The 20,749-nt window shown below is 55.7% G+C and overlaps 6 protein-coding genes across 6 annotated transcripts; 3 read left to right on the top strand and 3 right to left on the bottom strand.

Moving 5' to 3' along the window:
- Positions 1-252: 252 nt before the first annotated feature.
- On the top strand, positions 253-1,177 carry ATEG_05205 (DUF803 domain membrane protein; the record flags this gene model as incomplete). Its single annotated transcript, XM_001214383.1, has 2 exons — positions 253-641; positions 694-1,177. The coding sequence occupies 2 exons, from the start codon at positions 253-255 to the stop codon at positions 1,175-1,177; spliced, it is 873 nt and encodes a 290-aa protein (XP_001214383.1).
- A 625-nt stretch (positions 1,178-1,802) lies between these two features.
- On the top strand, positions 1,803-4,851 carry ATEG_05204 (SacI domain protein; the record flags this gene model as incomplete). The annotated part of the gene is made up of 3 exons (XM_001214382.1): positions 1,803-2,010; positions 2,109-2,839; positions 2,896-4,851. 3 exons carry the CDS (start codon positions 1,803-1,805, stop codon positions 4,849-4,851), a joined length of 2,895 nt encoding a protein of 964 aa, XP_001214382.1.
- A 188-nt stretch (positions 4,852-5,039) lies between these two features.
- Positions 5,040-9,259, bottom strand: ATEG_05203 (uncharacterized protein; the record flags this gene model as incomplete). The annotated part of the gene is made up of 2 exons (XM_001214381.1): positions 5,040-6,721; positions 7,087-9,259. 2 exons carry the CDS (start codon positions 9,257-9,259, stop codon positions 5,040-5,042), a joined length of 3,855 nt encoding a protein of 1,284 aa, XP_001214381.1.
- A 551-nt stretch (positions 9,260-9,810) lies between these two features.
- ATEG_05202 (uncharacterized protein) lies at positions 9,811-11,390 on the bottom strand (the record flags this gene model as incomplete). The annotated part of the gene is made up of 3 exons (XM_001214380.1): positions 9,811-9,992; positions 10,058-10,180; positions 10,244-11,390. 3 exons carry the CDS (start codon positions 11,388-11,390, stop codon positions 9,811-9,813), a joined length of 1,452 nt encoding a protein of 483 aa, XP_001214380.1.
- Positions 11,391-11,986: 596 nt separating this feature from the next.
- ATEG_05201 (sterol desaturase family protein) lies at positions 11,987-13,179 on the bottom strand (the record flags this gene model as incomplete). The annotated part of the gene is made up of 4 exons (XM_001214379.1): positions 11,987-12,005; positions 12,045-12,315; positions 12,368-12,873; positions 12,929-13,179. The coding sequence occupies 4 exons, from the start codon at positions 13,177-13,179 to the stop codon at positions 11,987-11,989; spliced, it is 1,047 nt and encodes a 348-aa protein (XP_001214379.1).
- A 965-nt stretch (positions 13,180-14,144) lies between these two features.
- Positions 14,145-17,195, top strand: ATEG_05200 (putative importin beta-2 subunit; the record flags this gene model as incomplete). Its single annotated transcript, XM_001214378.1, has 3 exons — positions 14,145-14,246; positions 14,402-17,008; positions 17,163-17,195. The coding sequence occupies 3 exons, from the start codon at positions 14,145-14,147 to the stop codon at positions 17,193-17,195; spliced, it is 2,742 nt and encodes a 913-aa protein (XP_001214378.1).
- Positions 17,196-20,749: the final 3,554 nt, after the last annotated feature.

Below are 20,749 nucleotides of genomic sequence, written 5' to 3'. Positions count from 1 at the left end.
GGATTTATATCCCTCACAGCAGGTCGCTGACATGGATGACACGTGGCCGTGGGTGAAGTTGCCAACTTTGCCGCTTATGCGTTTGCGCCAGCAATTCTGGTCACTCCGCTGGGAGCGTTGAGTGTTCTGATCGGGTGGGCTCACCTCTCTGTTTTCTGACACCCGACTCTCTTGTTGACTAGTATCAGTGCTGTCCTTGGTTCTTATTTCCTTCAAGAGCGACTCGGAACCCTCGGGAAACTGGGCTGCGCGATGTGCCTGTTAGGTTCCGTGGTGATCGTTCTCCACGCGCCTCCGGACAAAGACGTGGAGACCATCGAAGAAATCCTCGGTTACGCCCTGCAGCCAGGCTTCTTGCTCTACTGTCTGGCTGTTGCGATCTTCTCCACCGTCATGATCTACAGAGTCGCTCCCGTCTACGGAAACAAGAACCCTCTTATCTATATCTCCATCTGCTCCACTGTCGGCTCTGTCTCCGTCATGTCCGTGAAGGCTTTCGGAATCGCCGTACGGCTGACCTTCAGTGGTAACAATCAGTTTACCCACGCCTCGACGTATGTGTTCATGGTCGTCACGGGTTTCTGCATCCTCACGCAGATGAACTATTTCAACAAGGCTCTAAACCAGTTCTCTACCTCTATGTAAGTAGCCGATGGTGCTGCACGCGGCATAAGACTAACAATCCTCGCCCAGTGTCAACCCGCTCTACTACGTCACCTTCACCACCGCCACTCTATGCGCCTCCTTCATTCTCTTCAAGGGCTTCAACACCACCGACGCTGTCAACACGATCTCCCTACTTTGCGGATTCCTTGTCATCTTCTCCGGTGTATATCTACTGAACCTCTCCCGCCATGACCCCGACGGACGACAGATGCTTAATTCCAAGCTGGACGACGAAGGCGTTCCCACCGATGGCATCGCTAGCTTCCAAACGCGTCGGTCCATGCAGTCTCGCCGAAGCAACGAGCCCCACCGCCGGAGTTCCTCCAGCATTGCATACTTGAACGGACACGGAGACCGAGAAGGCTTAATGCGTGCTTACGATGTGGAGACTCAAGCCTTTGGCTTGTCTGAGTTGACCGAAGAGAGCGATGGTGAACCAGGCCCCACGTATAAGAAAAGCGATGATGTTGAGCGCGCATCTCACCAACCTACCAAGCACGACGAGCGATAGTATGATGCGGCCATCATCGACTTTTCACTTCTTTTCTTTTCTGTTCTGGGTTCCACTATTATGATGAGGTCACTGCTGTTACGTTTAAACATTGTTATCCACCTTTACGCTCCTCTGCTTTTATACACTCGACATTGCTACCTACCTTTCTCCCCAGCCGCCTGATGCATTGTACTACTACTTCTTACGCACAAGTTCTCCGGATGAAGAACAAGCGACGGTCATGAATGATTTGGATGTGGACGTTGATTGGAACGGATTGCATGGGTTTTCGGGTTTAGATGCCGGCGCAAAGGCCTGCAACCAATACCAGGATTGTATATACGCATCAGGATCCAATTTTGAGATAGATCTTCTATGTATTATTTGGTTGTCGCATACGGGTCTTCGATATATATATTGGGAGCTCGACAGGGCAGCCGAAAAGCAGCGGGTGATGAAGTCAGCGGGGAAGGCGGCGCCGATCAGCTGCTCGCCCGCATCATTGCGACCATCTTTCTTCCAACTTCTTGCAAGAGACCCTGGTACCACGATAGATCGTGTCTTTTCCCACTGCACTGGTTTTGCAATTTTCTTTTGCCCTCTCTTTCTCCCGTCTACCCCGGGCAGTACCAATGTCGACACCATGCCGGGTTTGTTGCGGAGGTTAATCGTTTTCACCGCGGCCGAGGGGCTGATTCTCCAGGCCCCGGGAAATGGTGTGCGAAGTAATGGACATAACGAGTCTCCGTGTGTCCGGATTGACTATATGACCGGCAAGATCTCTGTATTACCGACTTCTCCGGTGGAAACGTGCGAACGAGATTCTGGATTGGAAACTTATGGGCTTGTTGGTAAGGCGTAACCCAGCAGCATATTAATTCTCCCCAGGAGTCAGTGACATCTTGTTTGCTCGTTTCCGTCCGGCTCACTGATTCCGGCTTAACAAAAGGGCTCCTGTCTGTTGCGTCGCATTCCTTTCTGATCCCAATCACCCAACGTCAACAAGTGGCGCAAATCCAAGGCAAGCCGATCTACACCATTACCGACGTTGCAGTCATTCCTACGTCGTCACGAGCCGACGCGATTCGTGCGATTGCTCAGGCGAAAGAACATCTGGCTCAGGGAGACATAAGCCATGACGAGACAACTTCGGAAGAGGGCATATCGGACGCAGAGACCGAGGGCGGAGACACCGAGGTCAACAGCGCTCCGCCCTCACCAGTCCGGGAGACGTTCCATTCTCGAGGACGCAGCTTCAATAGCATTGCTGAAGATGTCATTGGGAAAAAGGTTCGGTTTGGGCGTTTTGCTGCAAACTGGTTGTCGCGAAAGACCCTTGGGCTGCCGGGGCTTGGGACTGTGAACCAGGATATGCCCAAAGCGGTTGCTGAGGACGACCCCCTAGAGGATACAGGGAGCAATTTGAGTACTCCGAATACAAACGACAAAGCTTCGGCTCCTGTACCAAGTGATACTGCTGCGCTGTCGGAGCCACCAGGAGAATGGTCGCCCTCGAGTCCAATGGTACAATTTTTGCCGAAGCTCCTGAAGTATACTCGACTATTATTTGCTTCTCATAACTTTTTCTTTGCATATGATTATGACCTCACGCGACATATGTCTACTCAGGAATCTTTCCTCAAGGACCCTCTGCCGCTGCATAAGGCCGTGGATGAACTGGTTCGTTTCTGTCTTACCGCAGGATCCCCCATAGTTGCTGACTTGTCCATTGGCAGTATTTCTGGAATAAGCATCTCATGACGCCTTTAATTCTGTCCGACGCCCATCACTTTGTCCTGCCTCTAATGCAGGGCTTTGTTGGACAGCGGGAATTTACTGTCGCTACCACAGAGCGCCCGCCCACCGAGACTCACCCAGAGGAAACCAATTTGTCTGAAGGGCGCATTTTGGGTGGCAAACAGGAGGGTCAAGACATTCCCACGGATAGCCGTCAGCAACATTTTCTTCTCACTCTAATATCGCGACGATCAGTCAAACGTCCCGGCCTTCGGTATCTTCGTCGAGGTGTTGATGATTATGGCAACACAGCCAACAGTGTAGAGACGGAGCAAATACTCTCTGTTCCCGACTGGGATCCCTCCCGGAAGGTCTACTCCTATCTCCAAGTGCGCGGGTCCATTCCGCTATATTTCTCCCAATCGCCATACGCATTCAAACCAGTTCCTGTGATACACCACTCGACGGAGACGAATCAGCTCGCTTTTGAGCGGCACTTTAGGGATCTGAGCCGTAGATATGGGAAGGTCCAGGCTGTTTCGCTCATTGACAGGCAGGGTGGTGAGCTGAAACTGGGGGAGCAGTACGAGAAATACGCTCAGGCCATGAATCAGTCGAACGTGATTGATGGTGCGCCTCTTGGACTGGAATGGTTTGACTTCCACAACGAATGTCGTGGGATGAAATTTGAGAACGTGAGCCGGCTTGTAGACCGCCTTGGGTCCATTTTGAAAGAATATGGTGACACGATCGTTCAAGATGGCACCGTTCTTCAAAATCAGTCCGGTATCATCCGCACCAACTGCATGGACTGTCTCGACCGGACCGGTGTTGCACAGTGTGCATTTGGCCAATGGGCTTTGGAGAGAGAGCTGAAACAAGAGGGCTTCAATATCAGCCTCAGTGGCGACTCATCAACTCAGTGGTTTAATACCCTGTGGGCGGACAATGGAGACGCGATCTCCAAGCAATATTCCTCTACGGCAGCCCTGAAAGGCGACTACACGCGGACGCGGAAGCGTGACTACCGGGGAGCATTGAACGATTTTGGACTCACATTGTCCCGATATTACAACAACATCGTCAACGACTACTTCTCGCAGGCATGCATCGACTACTTGCTAGGGAATGTCTCCACGCAGGTGTTCCAGGAGTTCGCGCTGGAGATGAAAACTGCCGACCCGGGTATCTCAGTGCAGAAGCTGCGTCAAAACGCCATCGACACCAGCTGTCGTATCGCAATCAGCGACCAGTCCGAGGAGTTTCTTGGAGGGTGGACGATGCTGACGCCCCGTCAGCCCAACACGCTGCGCACCCTCCCGTTCGAGGAGGCCGTGCTCCTCCTCACGGATGCAGCCATATACAGCTGCCGCTTCGATTGGAACACCGATAAGGTGCTGTCATTTGAGCGCATCTCCCTACGCTCTGTCTCCCACATCAACTACGGCACATACATCACTTCGATTTTGACCGACGCGCAGACTGACGAGCGCAGCAACGTGGGCCTGGTCATCGAGTATCGCGAAGGGGACGCAAACAACGCTCTTCGCGTGAACACCCGCTCCCTGCAGAGTAGCGTTGATGCGGAAACCCTAAATAGCAACGCGCGTGCCTCCGATGAGTGGGGTCTGTACTCTTGGTTCCGCGGCCCCTCGCGGTCCACCCCGCGCTTCATGGCGTTCAAGGCCCTTCCGCTGTCCAGCTCGGTCACTCAGACGAAGAATGCGGGGGCACCGACTGTTAGTGAGACTGACTGGGTGCGGACGATCTGTGAGGAGATTGAACGCGCCATGACGGCGGGGGAGACGAGAGTGTCTGGCTCAGACGAGAGTGCATCTGAGGGTGTCTCGTCTGTCGTGCGACATTCGGACATCATTTCACTGGAGGATGCGAAGAAACGTACAGGGTATTTGGAGCATTTGGTATACGATATTAAGAAGATGGTGTGGGCGTAGCGAGCCCGTTGCTTCCCTAGATGATTGCCTGATACCAGCTATGCCGTGGCATACTTGCATATACATGGCCTCTTGTATACACTAGATATTTGATGCTTCAACATCGATGGCAATGAATTTTATATACAGTATTCCTGGTCATCATAAGTCACAAATCATGTCCCTGTCCAACATAAGCCCGAAACAGGTCAATCTGCATTCCTGACCATACGCAACACCTCCAGCTCCAACCCTAGACCCCCAACCCACTGATCCATGCAGACTCCCTGGCGAAAGTGTTCCGCCAGATGCTCCCCGCGCTCCGCCCAAGTCGCCAGTTCAGCGCCACAAAACCCACACCGACTGCGCAGCGGACCCTTCGTCTCATCGCGCCGCCAGACATCCAGACTCGCCGCTGGCGTCTTCGTACACCCGTGAAACTTCCGCAGATGCTGCCACAGGTGGTCCTTGCGGGTGAACGACCGTTCGGCGGGGTGCTTCTCGGCACAGACGCGGAAGTCGTGCTCATCCCAGTGCGCAGCTGTGGCCGGGGCGGTCGTACAGAAGCGACACTCGGCGGTTTCCGACCCCGGAGTTGCAGGGGGCAGCAGCTCCGCAAGCGACGGGGTGCAGATCCAGGTGTCCAGAGGGAGATGCACGGTGGTTTCGTGGCGGTACCAGTCGTTCTTCTTCTTGAAGGCCTGCGGGCAGAACGTGCAGTGGTACTGGCTGGCTGCCGCCGATGCGGACGTCCGGCGGCGGTGCGGGCGCCGACGACGCTGTCGCGATGGCGGCCACCCTCCCAGCGGGATCCCGAGACTGCCTCCGCTGTCGCTGAGGGAGTAATGGCTCCACGCAGACGCAGACGACGACGCGCTATCGGACGACGCACCGCCCCGGCCCCCTCCGACAGACGAGCCCACGCACGACGACGACGTCTCCTCGAGCGCGAGGAACGCATCCAGCGCGCCGTCATCCAGGGCCTCCGCGTCGAACACCTCCGACCCGCCGCCCGCACTCGACGCAATCGCATCCTGGATCACTGACTCCGCGACCGGATCGTCCTCCGGCGGCGACGCCTGCCAGCGCTCCAGCGGCGTCATCGCCGTCCACGCAGTCGAGGCGTCCGCGCGCGCCGCGGGCATCGGCGAGCCTGCGCGGTGGATAGTCAGCGGCGCGGCCGCGGCCGCAGCCGAGTCAGCCTTGTGTTTCTGGCGCCGCCGCGCGTTGGCAAACCAGGTCGCGATGCGCTTGCGCGAGAACCCCGTTTCCTGCGCGAGCCGCGTCTTGTCCTCCTCGGACGGGTACGGATACTCCTGGTTCTGGGCGAGCCAGGCGCGCAGCACGCGGGCGCCGCGCCGCACGAACTGCTTCGACTCCGTCTTGGAGTCTTCGGCGGCGGCAGCGTCGCCAGCGGGATGGGGCTGTCCCGATGTGGAGGGACGGTGCGGCTCCGCGGGGGCGTGCTCGTACTCGTGCTCAGGGATGACGTCCTCGGTCTGCTCGCGCAGCCCGTGCAGGTTCCCGAGGACGGGGGCGAGAGTCTCGAACCCGGACGGCTGGCGCTTCTCGCCGTGGGCGAGACTGCATTGGCGGAAGAGCGCGACGCAGCTGGAGCACGAGGTCACGGGGTTGGGGTTTGCTGGGGTGGTGCGGATGATAAGGCATTGCAGCCGGTGGCGACGGCAGTATGTACAGGGGGTTGGTGGTGCGTATGCCCCGTCGAGCCATTGAGTGACGTCCGTGAGGTGGTTGATGTCGCCGCTGGCGGGAGCCGGCTGGATCGTCATCCATTGGTTGATGTCCCAGTCCAGCGTGGACCAGGTAGGATCAGGATCCCCCGGGGGGTTGAGCTGGTAGTCGGGAGTGAAAGGGAAGAAGGGGTCCTGATCTGATGGGTCCATTGTTGGATAGGATGTTGAGATGGAGGAGAGAGAAGAGAAGAGAAGAGAGGAAGTAGTTGGAGATGAAGTGGATGATGGATGACTAAGAACATGATGAGCTCAATCGCTTCAACACGACACTTGTCTATCTTTAATCATCTAAAAGGATCTATATTTAAATTCGGTGTCATATTCATACGTGATGATTTCTATCTTCTTGGGCTGTGTTGCGGAAAGTTGTATGACACGCTCTACCTATATGTACACGATCTATCAACGACGGTCGACCACTATCTACACATCTCTACAATCATCTGTTCAAAAATCCGAGTCTGTTCTTGCAAGCTCTCCACGTCTGCAAACTCTTCCTTACTGTGCAAGCCCTCGCCTTTTGGTCCGTATACAATTGACGGAATGCCAGCCTGACCCAGCAGCGATGCGTCGCACCAGAATGGCACACTGACAACCGCCGGACGATGCCCTGATATCGCCGTTGCAGAGGCTGCTGCAGTCTGCACAAGAGGATGTTCCGCAGACAGTTTGTGCGTCGGCCGCGACATGGTGACACGCGGCTCTGCGTAGTGGAAGTCGGGCTTCTGGCGAGCAATGTCCTCCAGCAATGTCTTCAAATCATACACAATGGACATCTCCGTCTGACAGGGCACCGTGCGGAACTCCACGGTCACGGTGCATTTGGACGGGTACGAGGATGGCTCTTCGCCTCCTTGGATGAGTCCGCAATGGAGCGAGGCTTGCCCCAACATCTCGTCGACAGGGAGACGGGCCTGATACTCCTCCAAAGCCCGCAAGAACCAGCCAGCAGACAGGATCGCATCGCGGCCCTGAGTCGGGTCGGATCCGTGCGCTGCAACTCCCAGGATGTCGACCTCGATCCAGACAAAGCCCTTGTGCGCCGTGATGATCTCGCCCATTGTGGGCTCCGCCACCACCGCTGCGTCGGCGCGCCATCCCGCAGCAATCACATCCCGCGTCCCCTGCGAGGCGTCTTCTTCATCCGACACGGCGGTGACGATAACATCGCCGCGGAGGGTCTGTCCGCTCGCTTTGACAGACGCCACCGCGGCCAGAGCGGCCGCCAGCCCACCTTTCATGTCGATCGTGCCCCGTCCCAGCACCACCTGCCGGCCGTTTCTCTCCGCCAGCGCCCCGGAGAGCGCATCGCCCTCATAGCTGGACAGGCTCACGGTATCCGTGTGTCCGTTGAACATCAGAGACGCGCCTCCGCCGCAGCCCCGCAGGACACCCACGATGGACGGCCGCCCCGGCACTGTTTCCACGCGGTGATGTTCGATGTCGCGGTGCGCAAACCACGCTGCAATGTACTCGGCAATCTCGCTCTCCCCAGCCCCCTTCGACACCGACAGCGACGAGTTGCTCGAGTCAATGCGTGTCAGCGCCTGCGTCAACCCGACCACGTCGTCCACGGCAACGTCACGCGGCACCGCGTACGGCCGCGCGCCCTCCGTGCTCAGGAGCACCAGCACCGAATCCTCGCGCAGCAGCTCCTGCGACTCTTTTGCCATCCGACGCAGCGCCGCTAGCGATGCACCACCGCAGGGCCCAGCCAGCACCGACCGCGTCGCCAGATACTGCACCGCCGCATGGCTCTCGGCGCCCGACACCGTCACGCAGGCGTCCACCAGCCGGCGCAGATCCGGCCACGCCGTCGACGACACCGTCCCGCAGTTCATCCCGTCCATGATAGTCGCCGTTGGGACCACCGTCACCGGCTGGCCCGCCCGCAGACTCTCGTACAGACACGGCGCCGAGTCCGGCTCAACCGCCACGACCGCCGTGTCGCGAGCCTTGCAGAACCGCGACACCGCATGCGCCAGACTGCCCACGCCCACCGGCGTAACCATCGCATCACATCGCAGCTCCTCCCGCGCCAGCTGCTCCTCCACCTCCGCCAGCATCGTGCCGTACCCCTCCACAATCCACGCGGGCACCTCTTCGTAGCCGTCAAACGCCGTGTCCTGGATCAGGACGCCCGCGGGGGACTCTCGCACAGCGCCCGCTGCCTCTCTCACCGCATCGTCATAGTTCCCCCGCGAAACGAGCACCTCCGCGCCTTCGCTCGCGATCCGGACCCGCGTCCCCTCGTCCGTCCCCAGCGGTACGAAGATCCGCGCCCGCACACCCAGCAATCGCGCCATGAACGCAACCGCCCGCCCGTGGTTCCCTTCCGTCGCGGCGAACAGCGTGATTCCCGCCTCCTGGGCTTTGCGCGCTAGCTCGTCCAGCGCGACGGGCCCCGCGGCACAGCCCAGCTGCGCGGCCACGGCGCGGTAGCAACCCCATGAGGCGCCGAGAGCCTTGAAGGACGGCAGGCCGAACCGGTTGCTTTCGTCTTTGGCGAAGACAGCGCGCACGCCCAGCTCGCGGGCGAGCTCGGGCAGGGCGACGAGCGGCGTGGCCGCATAGCCCGGGAGGGACTGGTGGAAAACGCGCACGCTGTCGGTGGTGGTGGTTTCGCAGCGCGCGTGGGCGGCTGAGTGGTTAGTGTAGATCGGTCTCCGAGACATCATGTGCAGAGTGTAGGGATGGTTGGGGTGTATGCAAGATATCCGGGTTGCGGCGGGTTATATGGTGACGGACTGGTGCGGGTGTAGATGCCCTCCGATGACATTCAGCGCCCTCCCACGACACGGCTCCGCTGCACCGGTGGTCGCAGATGCGATACGCGGATTTTTCAGCATTCAATAAAGAACAACAGGTATTAAGCCTTCTCAAGAGCATGCGGTGGGACTAACTCCACGGGATGCCTCCAGAAGGCGTCGCGCGCGACAGAATACAGCAGCAGGCAACTCGGTGTACACGAGCCTCGACAAGGCTTCAAATCAGTTAAAAAAGCAAGGACCCACAGTAAAAAGGGCAATATATAGATTGATAGGTGAGGGAGCTCCTGCATATCGCCGAGGTGTAGATTTTCCCCACCAGATCCAAATTGACGGCGAGGGGTCAGGGTACAAAATCATCATCTTCTGCACAATAACCACATCCTGCTGCCATCCGCACAGCCGGACACAAACAGTTGAGAATCAAGGTATGAAAATTTTGCTTCCTATACTGGATATCATGAAATAGCCAGAATAACATCGTCGCAGATATCCTGTACTAAGCGCAGCTTGTGTAGGAGAGCTCGGCCTGCACGATCCAGTAGCTCATTTTCATCGGGCAAAGCAAAAGCGGCTCCATCGGGTGTTATAACCTTCATGTAAAGGAGACGAATACTGGCTTCGGCGGTTTGGACTTGATCTAATCTCTCAGTTAACAATGAGCGAGGGGATTCAGAGAGGGCATGTTTGAGCATCGCTACTAACCCAGTGCATCTACCAATGCGTCGTACTTGTACATCTCGTGAACAAGTGTTTCGACTTGCCGAATCTCTGGCATTTGGTCTGTTCCAACGGTTTTAAAGTCGGAAGGCCCCAAAGCTTTTTGTCCTTCAAGACCTCAGTATCCGCGCTCATATCAGATTTCTTCGCTGGTAAACCCAGTAAACCCACCTTTAGGAAAGCTAGATTGTAACTTCCCGAAGAACGTATTATGGATTGCCGCATCGCGTTTTTCGATCAAGGAAACAGGGCCAATCAGTGAAGTGAAGTAAATAGCAAGAGGGTATCTCCAGATGGGGTCTAGATCTTGTATGATCTCTTTGACGGCCTCCAAACGATCCCCGATCCCTGTCAAAGACGAGGTCCGTAGATTTCTAGGTCCCCAGATCGTATCACGAAGACGGCTGACTTCTTGCGCCCATACTGGTTTGCCTTTATTGAATGGCAGATACTGTAGTTCGTAAAATTGACGTTGCAGGCGGCGCAGTCGATTGCTTTCGAACAACAAGTGGGTGGAGATTGTCGCACACTTGCCTTCGATCTTCAGTGCCCCTTGCGAAAGGTATTCTCCGAAATAGAATTCATCTTTTTTACGACGGCAGTGTAGTTCCGCGAGGTTCTTTTCTGGGCTGTGGTCGTCGAATTCCTCAAAAAAGTCAATTAGGTCTAGGTCGCGGAGAAAGGTCCCTCTTAGGAACTGTGTCGTATCTATCGCATATAGCTTGATGTGCTCCAGACTCGATCCATCCTTTGGATTCAGGTGCCGGTAATAGATGTACTGGATTGCGAAGAGCAAGGAGCTGGTCCATGAAACAAAGTTGTCCCTTAGCGAATACTTTGGCCACCATCGGAGATGCAAGTTGAGCGTTTGAGCAATGACCTTCCGCTTCGCATCATCCAAGTTGAAAAAGACATCTTCCGTAGAAGATTCAGGATCCTGGCAAGCCAATTCTGAACGTGCCCACGTCTCATCTGTTATTCCGTCGGAACGTGGGGTGACGACTCGAAACAGGTAACGAGGAATCTCATGGAAGGCCGTCCGCGCAAATCCGCTCCCAGTGGGAGGTCTAAATAGGACCTGATTTGCCTCCTCAATGGAATCATCCACGTGAATTTTTCTCAGATCATCAGCCAACCTTTCCATCTTGGACCTGGCGATGTTTGAATGCTGTTGGCGGTCGATGCAGTACGGTCTAGTTGGGACGTGAGGCACAGATTGGGCGGTTAAGGTCTCGCACAGTAGGGCAGAAAGGTGAAAGAAGAGGGGGAAGAGGGAGAATGAGGAAAAAGAAAGCTGGGGTTCTGGGCGTGGCTTCATGTCAGATGATTTCCTGGTACTTTCTCCTACCCCTGTACCCTCGGACAGACAGACCATATCTTCAAATGGTTCAGCGAATGCCGCGGTGGGAATGTGTTGGCGTACTCCGTGGAGACCTTCCACAAATAACCGGACTCTTGATGTATTGCTAGATTTTGATGAAATAAGAGGTTTATCTGAGCTGCCACATGGGGAACAAAATCTACCATCTACTTCGGCTACAAGACGATACAGGCACCCATAGAGTCGCTCCGCCATGCTTGAGTGACGTCCCTAAAGAAATTGGAAACCCCCTATGTTAATATTCTTGCCCGATCAGGTAGTGACTTAGTTCGATGGTCAGCGGCGCTAGCTGTGATAGCGTGTATAGCAGGCGGCCTTTCCCAACGGCCATGATCTTTGTGCCGTGTTGCGATGGCGTCAGTCAACATGTGGAGGAGCGAGGAGCTCTGTCGGCCTGAGGACTGGTAAGTTCTTTGGTTTCATTTGAATGGGTTTAACGCTGACGGGCGGTGGTGCAGTACGCTGGGAACGCAGGTGTTGGTGGACGCGGTGGTCCATCGCGATCGTATGTGGAAATATGGAACGAATTCACATTAATGGAACCGACATTCACTATTAGAATAAGAGTAGATTACAATACAAGTCTCTCACAGGTCCTTCTTCGTCTGGTTATATGTTCGATCATCCGTCCCCTCGACCTCCTTGACCAGCCGCTCCATCTCCTTGACTTGCTTGCGGATCTCCTCTTCCTTCACGCGCTGCTCGCGGTCAAAGAGCGCCGCGTCAGGCTTGCGGTAGCTCCCGCCGATGCGGTCCCAAAGAGTCGTGAACTGGCCGTAGTTATAGTTGAAGTAGTAGTGGTGAATGGTATGGCAGGCCGAGCCGTTGACCACCGGCGAGTTCATGGCATATTCTCCGTCATCTACACGATTGTCAGCTTTCCGCCGCTAGCAGGAAGGAGAGAAGAAACTCACGAATCATGACCGTCCAGATGGTCACAAAAGTAAACAATCCCAGGTACGCGATCTTCTGCAAGGGGAACAGCATCGGAAAGATGTGATAGGACACGCTCTGACTCCAGCCGTCGAGCGGATGGAAGGCGTAGCTGGCGTACGGAGTCGAGATGATCCATTTGTGGTGCGGCTTGTGCAGACGCTTGTAGATGGCGGGGTGGTGCAGTCCGCGGTGGATCCAGTAGATGCCAAAATCGGTGAAGGCGATGAAGAGCGGGTACTGCAGGTAGACGTACAGCGGGAACGGGGCTTCCGACGCAAAGTCGTAGAGACGGGAGAAGCCACGGACTTCAGCGACGAAGAACGGCGCTGTTAGGGCAGCCATTATGGGCATGGCGTGCACGGCCTGTTGGATTTCGAGGCGGATCTGGTTGCGAAGAAACTTAGGGTGCTTCATGGCGCGTTTGTCGTAGACCAAATAGAAGGAGAGCGTTGCGCTGATGAAGTACAGCACGAGGCCGAAGATCCTGGGACGTTTAGCGGTGGTCTAGAGGATGCAAGTTAAGGCATATATCGAGTTACCATGTCATGAGAAAGAGACTCAGAAATTGTCGGTAGATGTTGTCGCGGGACCAGGTGGATTTGGCGGCCCATTCGGAGGGCTCGAGAGAGATGTAGCGGCTGATATGGGTGTTGACCGAAGCCAGTTCCGTGCCATTCTGAGAGACGCCATGAGTGGTCTGAGAGTGAAGCACAGCCGGAGAGACAGGGAAGAGCGTGGCGTAGAGACGGTCGAACACAAAGGTGTCCAGCACATCCAGCAGGACATCCATGATGTCTATTCTGGAGATATCGATGGTCTGATGATGAGGAGTTGATCGGATTTCTTATATTCATGTTGTTGGTGACACGTGAGGCCGGAAAGAACAGTTCCGCCGGGGGATGATGACTGATGGATGGGAGACCATGATGGGAGTGACGGAGTATATAGTACTGGTGTTATTATGTGGTGGTTCGATGGTCTAGACTGACGGTCTAGACTGTTGACGAGGTCTGTGATGAGAGGGATACATGGGGAAGAGGGATGGATCGAGCTGTATACAAAGTGACAGTAGAAATATATAGTGTCAGCCAGTGTGTTATACCTAAGTTAGTTATGCACGAGAGGCTGAGTCAGCATACACCAATTGTGCTCACTACAAATACCTGAATTTATTCATGGTCTCAAGAGTTGGGAAGAAGTTGTCGTTATATCCCATAGATAATTCGCGCTATACCAACCTTTATCGCACTAAGACTTCTTGGACATGGACTATATGAGTCTTCTCACCATCCTCTGGACCGATAATACCAGGAGATAATCTTGTTACCTCCTACCTCCTCCCTACGTAGTACCATAGCGCAGATTCTGCTCGCTGTCTGACAGACTTGAGGTTACGGAGTATCAACGATATTTCCCTCTTTAATTTTCTTAACACACTGCCTCTTAAAGAGCATACTCCCTTTGTGGTGGTCTGTAGGGTATGGGGGTGTTACCCACACACAACCACACCCGAAAGAATCAACGGCGGGGTTCCCTACTAACTCTCTCTCGACCTCCGACTTCTCTCCCCCTCGCCCATCTCCTCCTCTCTCGCTCTGCCTCCTCCCTCTTCTCCTCCTCCTCCACATTTCTCCATCGTCCGCTGTCAATCTCCTCTGATTGCTTTTGTCCTCTTCTTCTCCCTCCTCCCTCCCCTCTTTTCTCCTTTTCTCCTTTCCTTTCCTTTCCTCTCCCACCTCTCCCTCACCCACAATCATGGAGTGGCATCCACAAGACGATCAATTGAGGCAGTTGGCCTTCTGTCTCCGAGACTCCTTAAATGGGATGGATCGCATGGCTCAGAGACAGGCTGAACAGGTGGGTTCAATTTTTGGCCTCCTTCTCTCCCCGGCACGCCATTATACTGTCTCATCGCTCGTTCCAAAAATTTCCACTCTTTGCGACAAACGACCCTTCTCGTCCATTCCCAAGGCCATACCATCCCGATAGTCCAACTAACCCGTGCGCATCAGATGCTGGTACAAGCAACCTCCTCCCCTGATTATGTCAATTACATCACCTACCTCTTCTGCACCCCGCAAGTTCCTCCCGTCGTGGGGATGGATGAGGAGACGTACGGTGTCGTCCGCGTCGCCGCCGCCATGAACCTCAAAACGAAAATTCGCTTGGCCTACACCACTATCCCTCCGCCCTGTCTATCCTACATCCGCTCCGCCACCATAATCGTCCTTCGCGACACGAACAAACAAGTGAGCAACTCCGCCGGAAGCATCATCACCGAGTTGGTGCAGCAGGCCGGTCTTCTGGCCTGGCCCGAGGTCCTTCACGAGCTCCTCACCCTCGTCGATAATACCCCCGGCGACGTCCCCGCCCTCGCCCAGGAGGCCGCCATGTCCGCCCTCGCCAAGGTCTGCGAGGATAACAGCAAGATCCTGGAGCGGGACTACCAGGGCCAGTGCCCCCTGGATGTCCTCATCCCTAAACTGCTTGAATTCACTTCTAACCCCAGCTCCAAGGTGCGCACCATGGCCCTCAGTACCATCCACATCTTCCTGCCGCGCCGACCCCACGCCTTGGTCGCCTCTATGGACCTCTTCCTGTCGCAGCTCTTCCAAATGGCCAACGACTCCAACACCGAAGTGCGTCGCACCGTGTGCCAGACCTTTGCCCAGCTGGTCGATTTTGCTCCGGAGAAGCTCATCCCCCACATGGAAGGACTGGTCAACTATATCATCATGCAGCAACAAAATCGGGAAGATCCGGAGCTGGCGCTGGACGCGGCAGAGTTTTGGCTGGGAGCTGGGGAACAGGCGAGGCTGCAACAGGCCTTGGCACCTCATATGCCCAAGATCGTGCCCGTGTTGCTGCAGAGTATGGTCTATGATGAGGATGACGCCATCCGCTTGGCCGGGGAAGGCGATGACGCCGAGCTGGAAGATCGCGCCGAGGACCTCAAGCCACAGTTCGCCAAATCGAAAGGCGCTCGTCTGGACACGTCGAAGCCGGAAGATCAAGCGAACGGCAATGCGCCCGCGGAAGCGAACGATGACGATCTGAGTGAAGGCGAGATTGAAGACTCCGAGTTTGGGGACGACCCCGAGGACGAGTGGACCTTGCGCAAATGCTCCGCTGCCGCGTTGGATGTCTTCTCTAACGTCTACCACCAGCCCATCTTCGAGATCATCCTGCCCTACCTGAAGGAGACGCTCCGCCACGAGCAGTGGCCGCAACGGGAGGCCGCGGTCCTGACGCTGGGTGCTGTGGCGGACGGATGCATGGACGCGGTGACCCCTCACCTCCCCGAACTGGTTCCCTACCTCATCTCGCTCTTGAACGACGCACAGCCGGTGGTTCGGCAGATTACCTGCTGGTGCCTCGGTCGCTATTCCGAGTGGGCTTCGCATTTGAGTGATCCTGCCGAACGGGCACGCTTTTTCGAGCCTATGATGGAAGGTATTCTGCGTCGCATGTTGGACGGGAACAAGAAGGTCCAGGAGGCCGCTGCCTCTGCCTTTGCAAGCCTAGAGGAGAAGTCGGACGCCAACCTGATCCCGTACTGCGAGCCGATCCTGAGACAGTTCGTGCAGTGTTTTGGAAAATACAAAGATCGGAACATGTACATCCTGTACGATTGCGTTCAGACCTTGGCCGAGTGTGTCATGCAGGAGCTGGCCCAGCCCCACCTGGTGGATATTCTGATGCCGGCTCTGATCGATCGCTACAACAAGGTGGCGGATCAGTCCCGCGAGCTGTTCCCCTTGTTGGAGTGTCTGGGATACATCGCTGCGGCATACGGGGATGCTTTTGCGCCTTTTGCCCAACCGCTCTTCCAGCGCTGCATCAAGATCATCTACGAAAACCTGCAGGAGTACATGGCATCGGTGAACAACCAGGCCATTGATGAGCCGGACAAGGACTTCCTGGTCACTAGTCTGGACCTTTTGAGTGCCATCATCCAGGCGATCGACCCGCAGAAGAGCGGCGAGCTGGTGGCCAACTCCCAGCCCCGCTTCTTCGACCTTCTTTGTTTCTGTATGGAGGACCCGAACTATGAGGTGCGCCAGTCGTCGTACGCCCTGCTCGGAGACTGTGCGATCAACATCTTCCCCCAGCTGGAGGCCTTCATCCCCCAGATTATGCCGACCCTCGTCAAGCAGCTCGATCTCGACCTCATCCGCGACGAGGATCGCCACACCGGGTTCAGCGTTCTGAACAACGCGTGCTGGTCCTGCGGCGAAATTGCCGTCAACGAAAAGGCCCAGCTGTCGCCGTATCTGGAGAAGCTGTACGAGCGGTTGTGCATTATCATCAACAACGAAGAGATCATCGATTCGGTGAACGAGAACGCGGCGATGGCGTTGGGACGGCTCGGTATCTGCTGTTCGGATCAGCTCGCCCCGCGTCTGGGCGACTACGCCGGCATCTTCCTCAAGTCGATGAGCCGGATCGATTTCACGCGGGAGAAGGCGTCCGCGTTCCTCGGCTTCAACCAGGTGGTGATGAAGAACCCGCAGGCGATGGAATCCAGCCTGGCGGAATATTTCCGGGCCATTGCCTCATTCCCTGGCAAGTCCCTCCACCAGGAGGACTACCGTGACATTCAGAGCTCTTTCCAGCAAGTAAGTATTGCCCGGTCGTATGGAGCAGGACCCCAGCTGACTGAATGGGTAGGTTCTGCAAGGCTATAAAAATATGATACCCAACTTCGATACCTTCCTCTCGCAACTTCCGCCCCACGTTCCTCAGAAACTTCGTTCTGTATACCAGATTTAGAACTATATCCGGCATTTGTTAGTCATTGATTGAGGGTATCCAGGCGAAAGGCGTATCAAAACGCATTGCATTGTTTTCTTTTGTTTTCTGCTGTCGACTTCTTCCAAGGGACATGCCTCTGCAGATGTTGGTCTGTGCTGAACATACTATGCCTGGAGGAAGGGACAGTGATGATTTTCGAGCTTCGCAGGCGATGAATGACTTTGGTGTGAGCGATGTGATATGAGAACCATGTGTGGCCACCTAATGACCGGTGAGCTTAAAAGTATGCGACAGCAAAATCTCCGACGATCTGTACTGGGTGATAAGGTAGTGCACCTACGGGATTTGCTTATATACGATGGACGATGGAGGAAGGGGACTGCTGGGGTCCCGTCTGGTCGATAGACTTAGGAATAGTGCGATTTAGATAGATATCCATTCCAGCGATTCTTTTCTTGTTTGTTTCATGTTCAGATAGCAAGAATGAAGCAGTCTGAGCTGAAAGACTGGCATCTACTCTGGAGTTTGTCCTGCAAGGGCCATGCCGTCGGAGGATCAACGTCTCCGTGGTGCTAAGTATAGCAGCAGCTCGCATATCTCGCATTTCTCGCAAATCTCGCATTCAGCCGCAACGCCGTGCGCCCCTGAAATCTCCGTCTCGCAGCATCCCAAAACTTTGTGGTGGGCTCTCAACATATCACCCGATCCAGACAGCCAAGACCGGCCGAACTTGGATACTCTTGAAATAACAACAATGTCGACTTAGCCTGGCTAGCGTCTGCAGGTCGCAGTTTGAGACCAAACTGGGAAAGATCCACGGCTGATCCATATATACCCTTGACTGGGGTCTGGCACTCTAACAGCTTAGTCCCGACGGCTGGTCATTGTACCGAGCCTCTAATCATCCTCCAGTGGACGGGATTTAGGGGGTGGACAGACAGGGAGGGGAATGGGGGAGGGGTGTTTGCGGCGGGCAGAACCGAAACAGGGTGAGGACCCCAGGGTTCCGTCATGTCTGCAGAAGGGCGTACTACAGGGATGGATGGATGGATGTCCATGTACTCCATACTCCATACACCCTGCAGGGTCACGGGGCTTGGCGAGCCCTGAGCTCTGTTGGAGACGACTCCCCTACGGAGTAGATATGTACCTCCACCTCCACCTCCATCTCCATCCCGACTGCTCGGCTAATCCGGAGGGGATGGAGGAGACGGAGAGGAGTGCCGATTGGCGGGCGGGAGTGTTCCAGGCGAAATCATCCTGGCGAGTTATCGTGAACAGGGCGAGATCCAGCGTGGTGGCTTGGCGGTTTACTTGCTAGCCCGGTGACTGGTATGGGCCGTTATCTGCAGTATTATCTACTTCGTCCAACTATAACGCGATGGCAAGGCCCAGGGTCCTCCAGCGCGTCCATGATCGACAGTCCATGATTTCCCCTGGATGCTGTCGGGGCGAACCTACGTTCTCGAACAGAGGAGACCGCGATGCAGCCTGTGACAGCATCCATCCATGTGGCCTGACCCATCATCACCTGCAGGGTGTGGCCCAGACATACAGTAACAAGGGCGGTGCCTAAGGGTCTAGGCAGGCAGACATCATCAGATTTCCGCCTCGGGCGCGGGGAGAGAGCCAACGCCAACGCCAACGTCCATACCGATGCCTTGCAGGTGGGAGGGTGGGCATGCATGGGGGCATCCGCATGGTAGCTGTCAGATTGGGCGTATCACACCGCCATTAGGAGTCTGTTGCGTCGACCCCTTTGGCTGGGATGGGGGTGAAGAAGCGGTGTTATTGGGTTTAGGGGTTGGACCCTGGGGTGGGAGGAAGGAATGGGAGCGGCGTTGTGTGACATGAGTGATCTAGCATGGGTCCTATCTATCGAGCTGGTATAGGTATGTATGTATAATTGAGGGAGTTATTATATTGTTGCCGCAATCTGGCCAAATGCTCCGACTGCATGGATCCCTGGGTATAGATGGCAGGCCAGTCAGCCCACATGGGAGCGGCATGACTGTGCGACCTTGAGACTTCAGGAGAAGAGAAAAGGGGAAAGGGATTGATGTTGAGCAAAAGTTGAGCATGCAAACCTGCATCGCACGAATACTTCCGGCAGCCAATGGCGGGCGCGACGAGAAATAAAGTTGCCCCCGACCCAAACAAAGTTGACAGAGCCAAAATTCATCGACCAAGTTAACCACCGCCCGCGCTAACCGGATCCGGTGGCATCTCGCGAGAAGGACCCTTAGCGAGGCCGGCTGATTGGCCGCGGGGAGGCAATCGTGCAGAGATCCCAAGTGGGCAGCCGCTATCAAATGCGGAGAATGGCCTGCGGGAGATGATTGGCGGATGATGTCTGTGCGGGTCGGTAGTGCCCGCCCGATACTCGATTAGGTTAGTGGGGGCATCCAAGGATTGGATCCACCGAGGGCTAGTCTAGGCTGACCCTCGCCGTCAAACTACTGCTTCGCACCAGACGGTTGCCTTCCATGGTTCTGGCGGAGCGATTAGGAGACCCTTCATTCCGTTCTATGAGGGACGAGCTACGGAGTACTCCATGCTCCGTCGTCTGTGGAGAAATCCCCTTTCACCGCAGTCGATGGTTTACTCTGTACGGAGATGACTGTCGTCGTGCCAAGCCGACGATATCGGGCAGGGTCCAGCGCCCCCCAATCACATGGGATCCGCCCTTCACCCAGGATCCCCTTCGCACCGTGCAAATCTCACCACAAAACGTGGCATGAGGCTGTTGTGCGACCAGCGCATGCGCCGATGCAGGGCGACTTCAGGCCCAGGTCAGTCGGCCGCGATCAAGAGACTTCTGTAGCCGGTCAGACCGTAGGCTGTTGTCCTTTCAAGGCTCCAAGCTGAACCATGCTTGAAGGAGAGCTATACTGGATAGAGAGCGGATTGACTGAGTTGCAGCCATCCCGTGACCCGGCCCGCAGCCCCGGAGACCCTTTAGAGCTTTTTACCTTGTCAGATGCTTCAGATGGGGAGAGCGCCCGGTTCGCTGGGATTGGTGGGTGGTTGTCCTGAGGAACAAGATTGGGCTCGGCATTGGCGAATCTGACATGGATCGCAACCGACAGCAAGCGCGAGCTCTGTTTCATCCGGCTCGCTGGGAATGTGTCAGCCTCGGGATGACTGGTTGGCGGCGGTCGAGGCTGAAACTGTACAACGTCGTGGATTAGTGTCATATCATCTGTCTCTGGGGGTTTATTTGTTTTAGTGAGGTAGCCTGTACTACATACTGCGTACAGTTCTTCTTGTTTTGTTTTATTATTATTTCTCCTTTCCCTTCCGCACGCTAGACTACTCCTTACCTCTTCCGTACGGAGGACGCCAGAATTCTTGACTACGCTATGGGCCACTAACGACCCGACCAGATCCCATCACAACGGACCACAGTCATCTTCACGCTTGTAGGGCTTGAATTGCCCCACTACCCGCGGCTCAGCCGCAAGGATTACTGCGAAAGGGAAGGGTCTGGGCAAGGCCCCGGTCGGGTGTCTTTGCCCGGGCATGGGGAAGAGGGACAGACTGTGGGAGACGTCTGTAGTAATGCCATGGGAGGGCCTAATACATAGGAAGGAGGTAAAGTCGGT

Source organism: Aspergillus terreus, genomic scaffold, assembly GCF_000149615.1.
Source record: "Aspergillus terreus NIH2624 scaffold_7 genomic scaffold, whole genome shotgun sequence".
NCBI lineage: Eukaryota > Fungi > Ascomycota > Eurotiomycetes > Eurotiales > Aspergillaceae > Aspergillus > Aspergillus terreus.
Note: the sequence above shows the minus strand (reverse complement) of the source record. Positions and strands in the feature narration are given on the sequence as shown.